Source organism: Microtus ochrogaster, unplaced genomic scaffold (assembly GCF_000317375.1).
Source record: "Microtus ochrogaster isolate Prairie Vole_2 unplaced genomic scaffold, MicOch1.0 UNK1, whole genome shotgun sequence".
NCBI lineage: Eukaryota > Metazoa > Chordata > Mammalia > Rodentia > Cricetidae > Microtus > Microtus ochrogaster.
The window spans coordinates 5,045,575-5,055,387 of record NW_004949099.1 but is presented as its reverse complement, the minus strand read 5'-3'; the positions used below and the strand labels follow the sequence as shown (position 1 = coordinate 5,055,387).

Below are 9,813 nucleotides of genomic sequence, written 5' to 3'. Positions count from 1 at the left end.
CTGGTCTACAAGAGCTAGTTCCAGGACAGGCTCCAAAACCACAGAGAAACCCTGTCTCGAAAAGCAAAAACAAACAAACAAACAAACAAACAAACAAAAATATATATATATATAGTCAGAAACATTAGCTAGGTGGTTACAGCAAAGTGGGTAGACCTCTGCTATAGGCCTTGGATGCTAAAAACTTTTGGTTGGTGGAAACTTCTCTAGGAGTTTCAATCTGTGAGTCACAGGATGTTAGGTCTGACACAGAGGTGGGCAAACTAATAGCTACTTACGGAGCTAAAGATAGCCTAAGATAAGTAGTCACTAGTTGCAGAAGCAGCAACATTTTAACCTCACCACAATCATTGATGCTTTAATAGGTTCAAGGGCCTTGCAGAAGGTTTCAGCTTGAGGCTGTAGCTTCCTTCAGCCTCACCAAACAAAGGAAGGGGAAGATCTACTGGCCTTGAATTAGCACGTGCACAGAATCAAGGTCCTGTCAACTTCAGTCCTGTAAGTCCTGGGTGCCAGCTGCAGCACTGTGAGAGAGAGAGAGTGAGACAGACAGACAGCAAAGGCAGAAACAGACAGACAGACAGACAGACAGACAGACAGACAGACAGACACACACACACACACACACACACACACACACACACACACACAGAAAGTGCTCTCACATCGAGATGTCACATCTTGCTGGACCTCTCCTTGGATCAACCCTTTCTGCAAAGTTCTCCTGTCTTGACTTGCCACAGAGCAAACAGCCAGCTCAGGCCCTTCCCTGGGCTCCATCTGCTGCCAGGCTAGACAAAAGCCCGAGTCTGCCGAATACCTGGACAGATTTGTGTCACACACTACTGTCTTCTAGTTTGGTCTCTCAGCAGAGGTTTTATGAGCCACAGTCAGTCCTACACTACAGGATATTGAATCAAGACACTGAGTGTTCTTCACGCCCGCTGAGTTGCAGTAAACATCCCTTGTTGTCCTCCTTGTCTCGTGCCCTTGTAGGAGGACGGCTTAAAGAGGGCTGAGTCCTGTCGGACTGTGGGAGCTACATCCTGGGCTGTGCCGTCTTCTTGTACCTGAAAACATTTGTATTTCTTATCTCCTTTCTAATCTGACTGTTCGCTGCAGGGAACCCTGGATGAGGGGCGGGGAGATGGACAGACAGGACTGGGAACTTCCTTTGCTCCAACACACAGACTCCATGGAGTGCCACAGTTCTTATTTTTTAACATTTCCTTTTAGCCCTGAAATAATAATAGTAAGGGATAAACTAAAAAATTTCCAATAAAGATTCCTGCCTTGGAGCTGGAGAGAAGTCTCAGTTAATTGATACATAGATGAATAAAAATTGGTTAATTTAAGATGTAAGAGTTAGCTAAACATATGCCTAAGCTATTGGCCAAACAGTGTTGTAATTATAGTTTCTGTGTGATTATTCGGGTGTGAGCAGTCTCCGTGTACAAACCTTTGCTCTGTGCAGCACATGGAAACCTTCCACCTTTTCCTTCTACTCAGGCCCTCAGTGGGATGGATAATCCCAATCCCATGCTGGTGCAGTAGAGATGTCACAGATTCCTGCACTGGTGTCTCTCAGGCACACCTAGGAGTCATGTTCTCCAGCTGTACAGCCCCAAGCTAGTTTACATGCAAAATTAACTGTTATGAAAACAGAGAATGCACATTGCCAGGCACTGGGGCAATTCTGGAGTGCAAGGACTGGTTCACGAGTCTAGTGGGGAGTCAGCTTTAGACAGCCGGACCCTACATGTGCCTAAGACGTTTTTAATAGTCTTGTTCCATTGCCCAGTCTGGCTTCTGGCTCTCTATCCTCCTCCTCAGACCCAACAAGTACAGAGATTACAGGTCTCTCATGTCCGGCCACCTGTCTGTACTTCTTAAGAAGACTCAAGGTTTTGACAAGCTGCCTACAATTATATTTTCTTCCTTCCTTTCCTAATGTGTGTGTTTTGCCTGCATGTATATATGTTTGCTGCATGTGAACCTTCAGATACCATAAGAGAGTATCCAATTCCCAGGAACTGGAGTTACAGGTAGTTGTAAGTTGCCATAGAGGTGCTAGGAATCGAATTTGTCTCCTCCACGAGGGCATCCAGTGTTCTCAACTCCAGCCCCACTGCCTCCAATTTCTTACTCTGCAGCCACTGTTCTCAAGCTATGCCATGGGAAGAAGAAAATGCATGAGCGAGGAGAAAGGGCCACCCATCCTCAAGAAGCTGTTGCTGGAAGCCAGTGCTCACTGATCCTGGCAGAAGGGGATGGGGCTTTCAGTGAGTAAGTGCAGTGGGGAAGATGGACCCTCCAGCAGAGCAAGCCTGGACAACAATGAGAGACAGCACTTTCTCCAATTAAGTGTTGCCATTATTTTCTGCATGCAGAGTTCTAGTAGGCACTTGGCTAAAGAGAAAGATTTTCAAAACCCCTGGTGCTTCCTGAGTAGCTTGGACTACAGGCTACAAACACACACTGCCAATCCTTTACTTGTTTATTTTTTTATTTTTTTATAGATAGGGTCTTGCTATGCACCCCTGGCTATCCTGGCATTTATTATGTATCCCAGGTTGTACTCAAACTTACAGCAATCCTCCCGTTCAGCTTCCCAAGTGCTGCTATTAGAGACATGTACTACCATATCTGACACAATCCTGGATTTTAAAAATAAATCATTTTTTTTAAAAAAAAGGTATTTGTGGGGTAGTTGAACATTGAGTTCTAATGTATATTTTAAAATTGTTTACATTGCTATCTAATTTATGTGTGTATGTATATGGGTGTGTGTGTGCTTCTACTCAGGTGGAGATCAGAAGACAGCTTTTGGAAGTCTGTTTTCTCATCTCATGGAGGTTAAACTCAGGTTGTCAGAATTGGTAGACGGTATCTACTTGCTGAATCATCTCTCTGGTCCTCATATGTGAATTTATTTATTTGACACAGAATACCTATGCAACACTGGCTAGGCTGGAACTCACTATGCAGACCAGGCTGGACTTGATCTCACAGAGATCTTTTGTGCCTCTGCCTCTCAAGTACTGGAGTTAGAGGTGTGAACCACCATGCCTAGCTCTATATGTGCACTTTATGACCAGTGTATTGATACTGACTTTTTAGGTTGACAGCAATATTGTGGTAGTCTATACAGAAGGGGCCTTGGTCTGTTAGATTCAAAGTGAAGTTGAGATGGAGTCACCATTGTCTTCATCTGTGTATCAGAGCAGGGAAGTCGCTGCTGGGTGAGTGGGATTGACCCAGGGTTGACGTAGGTGCCACAGCATTGGACAGTCATGAGACTTAAGGTCCCCAGGCCCTCTCATACTATTCTGTCACCTGTTGTGATTTTACTATAAAATATTTTTCAAAAGTACTGAGTTGTCACAAAAAGGTGGTGGGTACCCTCCGATATGACAACACCCCACAGGAAAAGTTAGCTGTGTGAGACTTTGCCTCCCAGTACAGCTCAGTGCCCTGGACAAAGGCCCAGCCTGGCACTGTGGCTCCTGACTCTGTCTTGGCATCCTCCACGGCCCAGACCAAGCCCTGGCTCTAAGTTCCTGCAGGCATCGCTATCTGGATATCAGGGCATCCCTTTGTTTCCTCTATTTATTTCATGGCTGCTCCTATTTTAGCAGCTGGTCCTGGGTTTCTATTTAGAGAGGCAGCAAAGCCCGCTTCTTAAACAAATAGATGTAAACACTTCAACTCAAAGACAAGTGGGAAATAACAGTGCAGGTGGTACTTAGATATTGTAAAAAAAAATTTTTTTTAGGGTGTTTAAGAAATGACAGAAGTTTGGGAGGAACCGGATGACAAGTTTCAGGAAATGTTTTCTTATTTTATTTATCAGGTTGACAAAGCATCCTCACACAATCTGTTTTTCTCTTGTCTCTGGGTATTTATGCTAGGGGCCACAGGAGCTGTTCAGGACATCTTCTGAGACCTCTTCAGATGAAGGATTAGCACTAACACTGAGGGAGGAAGAGCAGTGGGAGGGAGCAGAGATATAGAGGGTGGCAAAGCTCTTCCCCCATGGGCACCAGACTTCATTCCTTACTGGATATGTAAGGTGGGAGGGGTACAATGTGAAAGAAAAATTATTAAAGATTTACTGATAATCACTGGTTGGTTTTTGCTAGGAAAATGTCCTGGTTACCTAAGGAAAACACAGTCAACAAGTGTGTCCACTGGCTTTACTGTTTGCATAACATGGTCTTTGTATGTGATCCACACTAGAAATCACAATCCTGTGAATAATGGGTAGGATTCACAAGCCCAGATTAAACTATAACTCTCCCTCCCTTCCTCCCTGTTGATTCATGTAGAGTTTTAAGAAATAGAAGAGAAATTTTTATGTAGCCTACCTGTTTCTCCAACTGTAACATCTTATAAACCAGAGACTTGTCCTGAGTAAGGTCAACATAGCTAACATTCCCATCACCCTGATGTCATGTCATCGTTGATATTCATGCTCCACCCTTGCCATCATCACACCTCTGTTTGCCCATCCTTCCCTTTGTCACTTCTTCGCGAATATTATATGAAAGGGCCAGCGAGATGGCACAGTGGGTCTGGCACTTACTGCCAAGCCTGATAATGTCTGTTCCGTTCCCAGGACCCACATAGTAGGAGAGACTTGACTCTTGCAAATGGATCTCTGATCTTCACACACTTGCTGTGGCAGAAGAGGGTGCTAAATCTCCTGGCACTGGAGTTACAGGCAGTTGTGCGTTGTCATGTGGGTGATGGGAACTAAATCTGGGTTCTCTGCAAGAACAACAAGTGCTCTTACCTGTGAACATCAATGTTCATTTGTTTAGGTAAACGTATTTTTTAAAAAATGTGTTGCCATCATCAACAGCCTTGATGTTCTCTTAAATATCCATTACCGGGGCCCTGGAGATGCTTAGTGGGTAAGAGCCTTAACCACCAAGCACTGATGGCCTGAATTCCATCCCTAGAACTCCCACATGGAGGAAGATGAGGACCAGCTCCTACAGGTTGTCCTCTGACCTTTATATGCATTACATGGCAGACAAACATAAACACAGAGAAATAAGTAAGTGAGAAAAAAGAAAGAAAGAATGAAAGAAAGAAATAATGAATGAACAAATGGAAGAAAGAGAGAGGGGGAGAGAGAGAGAGAGAGAGAGAGAGAGAGAGAGAGAGAGAGAGAGAGAGAAATCCTACTATCTTTCTGTATTTCTGTCTTGGGGTTTCTATTGCTGTGAAGATGACCACAGTATAGGGGTATTTATTTGTTTTAATAAATGAAGCTTACCTGAAGATCAGATCAGAGAGCAAAGCAGCCAGGGAGTAGTGGCACACACCGTTAATCCCAGGACTCAGGAGACAGAGGCAGATGAATCTTTGTGAGTTCAAGGCCACCCTAGGCTACACAAGAAGAGAAACAACTCACACAAAGGTGATTCCAGCACTTGGGATCACACGCCTTTAATCCCAGCACTAGTGAGGTGGAGACAGGAGCAAATATGGCTGGGCAGAGAGAGGAATATAAAGGGGAAGAGACAGGAACTCAGTGTGGAGTTTGAGGATTCATAGAGACAGGATCTTTTTTTTGGGGGGGGGGTTTCGAGACAGGGTCTCTCTGTAGCTTTTGGTGCCTGTCCCGGAACTAGCTCTTGTAGACCAGGCTTGCCTCGAACTCCCAGAGATCCACCTGCCTCTGCCTCCCGAGTGCTGGGATTAAAGGCGTGCGCCACCACCGCCCGGCTAGAGACAGGATCTTGTCCACTAGGTCTGAATATTTGGTAGAGATGGGGTTCAGGTTGAACTCCAGTATCTGTTTTGGGTTTTTATTATTCGTGCTATGCCACGGCAACTCTTATAAGGAAAGCATTTAACTGGGGTAACTTACAGTTTCAGAGGTTCAGTCCATTATCATCATGGTGAGGAACACTGTGGCATGCAAGCAGTCATAGTGCTGGGGTAGTAGTTGAGAGCCATACACCTTGTAGACAACAGGAAGTTGACTGAGACACTGGGTGGTATCCTGAGCATAAGAAACCTCAAAGCCTGCCCCCACAGTAACATACTTCCTCCAACCAGGCCACCATAACTACTTCAACAAAGCCACACCTCCTAATAGTGCTACTTCCTTGATGTGGGAGTGATTTCTTTCTAATCTGTTGCTTTCATTGGTTAATTAATAAAGCAACTGCCTAGGCCCATTTGATAGGCCAACCCTTAGGTGGGTGGAGTAAACAGAACAGATTGCTGGGAGAAAGAAGCTGAATCAGGAGTCGCCATGACTCTCCTACGGGACACAGACACAGGCTAAGATCTTCCCTGGTAAGACACCTCATGGTGTTACAGGGATATTAGAAATGGGTTAGATTGATATGTAAGAGCTAGCCAATAAGAGGCTGGAACTAATGGGCCAGGCAGTGTTTAAAAGAATACAGTTTCCGTGTAATTATTTCGGGGCATAAGCTAGCCAGGCGGCTGTGAGCCAGGGTGGCGGGAAGTAGCCTGCCACTCCTTATTATAACACTTCCTATGAGATTGGGGGGGGGCAATTATATTCTTTCTATCTATCTATCTATCTATCTATCTATCTATCTATCTATCTACCTACCTACCTCTGATGTACCTGTTACTGACTTCTTTTATTTATTTATTTGTTTGTTTGTTTTTGAGACAGGGTTGCTCTGTAGCTTTGGAGCCTGTCCTGGAACTAGCTCCTGTAAACCAGACTGGTCTCAAACTCACTGAGATCTGCCTGCCTCTGCCTCCCTAGTGCTGGGATTAAAGGAGTGCACCACCACCGCCCAGCTGTTACTGACTTCTTGATAACCAGAGAGCTGGAGCTAGAATGCTCTGTGACCCTAATGGTCCAAAGAATAAATAAGGCTCCCTTGTGCTCCACCAGGTCCCTTTTTATGTATTTTGTTTACCTGTCTGGCATAGGGTCCAGGCACTCTCAAATTTACTAATGTATTCTGTGTAGGAGATACCAGCTGCCCACAGTGGGGACTGGATGATGGAATGGATCTTTCACCACGAATTCTTTTGAACTTCTTTAATTTCAGCCACCTGAAGCTCTCTGTATGATCTCCAGCACTGGAAATTAAAAATAACAAAGCAAAATCAAGTACACCCAGGAGGACTTTGCACAGACACCCTGGGGCCGACTTCTCCACACTTTTGTTTCCTTTAAGAAGACGGAATTTCTCCTCCCATAGCAATTGGTACCCAGCCTGAAAGACACACCCTCTTCCGGAAAGCTTCTCAAGCACATATTCCTGGTCCAGGGTCCTTAGGCCCTGAGAGTGCACTACGCATGCTCCTTCATCCACCGAAAATTTCCACGGGCAAGTAGAGCACGGCCAAAAGCAACTTGGGAAGGAAAGGGCTTATTTGGCTTATCTATCTCAACCACGGTCCAACATTGAGGGAAGCCGAAGCCGGCACTCAAGCAGGTCAGGAACTGAAGGCAAGGTCATAGAGAAATGCAGCTTCACGGATTTGTTGCTTTTGGTTTGCTCAGCCTGCTTCCTTATATACTTTAGAGCCCCCTTCTCAGAAGTCGCACCGCCCACAATGAGCTGGGCCCTCCCACATCAATCATTAATCAAGAAAATGCCCAATTAACATGCCCACGGGCCTATATGTTGGGTCATTTTGTCAATTGAGGTGTGTCAAGTTGACAAAACCAACCAGCACAGACCAGGGATGGTGGCCTCTCAGAAACCCAGTGAGACGCTATCGTTCATTCCAGAGGCTTTCCCTTAGAAAAAAAAAGGTTTTCCCGAGCCAGCCTGAAACTCAGCCTCAAGTTCTAGTGGCATCAGCCTGTAGTCACTTTGCCTTTAGGTCCCGCTACTCTATACAGTTCCCGTTGAAGGCAGGCTCACCTTGCCGCTGAATTCAGGGTGTTGTGCCCTAACTGACCTTTGGGGTAACTAACACTGGAAAGCCCCCAGTGTTGCCCTGCTGATGGCCTGCTGATCGCAGGGAACCCTAAGAGTTTCTGGGGCCCGTTGGTGCTTCAGCGGGTGGCTTCCCGCTGAAGTGTGCCCAGGAATGAGGGCACTCCACGTGGGAACCCACAATGTTCTGGGTCTCCTGTCTTAGTGCTATGTCTTTGTCCACCGCCAGAGGCTCCAGACAAGGCGGTATGAACGCGAACGAGCCGGCTGGAAGGCTGCCCCCGGCAACCAGTGACGCGCACGGCGGCGGCTTGAGGCTACGCGCAAGCGGCCCGGGGGCTGAAAAAGGGCGCAGGATCCCGCGCGCTCTAGGGGGTGCAGCGCGAGTGCGTGAACTCGGCTTCCCCGAGTGCCCCGCCCCCACCGCGCTCGCCCCGCCCCCCGCGGCCACCTGCTGCCCAGCGCGCGAGCCGGTGGAGGGCGCGGGAGCGCGCGCCGGGGCGCTAGCGAGGCCGGGAGGATGGCGCGGGCCTCGCGGGTGCAGCCGGCGCTCTGGGCGCTGCTGTTGCTACAGGCAATGGGCCCCGCCGTGGCGGCCAAGCTCAACATTCCCAAAGTGCTGCTGCCCTTCACGCGGGCCACGCGCGTGAACTTCACTTTGGAAGCTTCTGAGGGCTGCTACCGCTGGTGAGGCGCGGGCCCCGGCGGGAGGCGGCAGGTGCGCGGGAGGGGGCCTGGGCGCAGGTGCGCGGCGTGCGCGCTCTAGCCGGCCCCGCGTGACCACGCGGCGCGCGCGCTCGCTGCCTGCGCATGGCGACCGGGCCACTCGTGTCTGGGCTGCGCGGGAAGAGGAGGCTCGGATCGCGGGCTGCAGAGGGCAGCGCCCCACGTGGCCTCGGTCCCCTGCTGTCAGGGCCCTGAGGAGCTCCAGTATGAGCAGCCAGGGCTCTGGAGTCTATGGGAGACGGGGAGACTAACCCCTGGCGCCTGACTGGTGTGGGAAGCGGGTCTGTGAAGACCTGGGCAAGGCGTGTGTGGGAGACCCACCATACCCGTTGGCCCACTTTGGGAAGATCTTAAGTATTGGATGAAAGGACCTGGAGGTCTATTTTTCAGTCCTGAAGTGTGAGGCAAGGGGCTGAGATGCTGGTGGATCAAGATGCTGCTTGGTTTCCTGGCCAGGATCTGACCCAGCAGGGTGATGCGATCCAGCCTTTGACTAGGCAGATGAGGAAGTCTCCGGAGAGCTTCTGGTTGCTGGGTGCAAGTTGAGTAGGGTGTGACCAGGTCGCACCCTTGACACACACCCTAACTCACTAGTGATAATTTGGTAGTGCTCCCTCGTCCCTCAGGTTACACTTAGCTGCCAGCCTCCTTTCTGCCTCAAGGATCTGTCTAGGACATGGTTCTCAACCTGTGGGCGCGACCCCTTTGGATCACATATTCGATATTCTCCATATCAGATGTTTACGTTAGGATTCATAACTTAGTAACAGAATTACAGTTGTGAAGTAGCAATAAAATAATTTTATGGTTGAGATCACAGCAACATCAAAGTATTAAAAGATCGCAGCATAAGGAACAAACACTGGTCTAGGCTTGAAAGACCCTCAGAGAGGACCTTTTTCTCCGATGGAGACCCCAGAACCAGGACACTCCGAGACCAGGCCACAGGATGCAATTATCAAGAGGTTTATTGAGTAAACACAGGTACCTGTGGGCAGCAAAGCCTTTCGGAGGACTTTGCGCGCCTGCTAACTGGAGGGCGGTGGGCTTTTTATAGGGAAGAGCAAACAAGTTTACAGAAGCAAAACAAAAGCGTGGTTAAGCCGGGCGGTGGTGGCGCACGCCTTTAATCCCAGCACTCGGGAGGCAGAGGCAGGCGGATCTCTGTGAGTTCTAGACCAGCCTGGTCTAC

The 9,813-nt window shown here is 48.3% G+C and overlaps 1 protein-coding gene across 1 annotated transcript in view; it reads left to right on the top strand.

Moving 5' to 3' along the window:
• Positions 1-8,268: 8,268 nt before the first annotated feature.
• Positions 8,269-9,813, top strand: part of Nup210 (nucleoporin 210) — a 103,475-nt gene continuing 101,930 nt past the window's right edge. Inside the window, exon 1 of the mRNA XM_005364880.3 lies at positions 8,269-8,582. Within this exon, the coding sequence (XP_005364937.1) occupies positions 8,416-8,582 (167 nt within the window). The 5' untranslated portion in view covers positions 8,269-8,415. The remainder of the gene's footprint in view (positions 8,583-9,813) is intronic.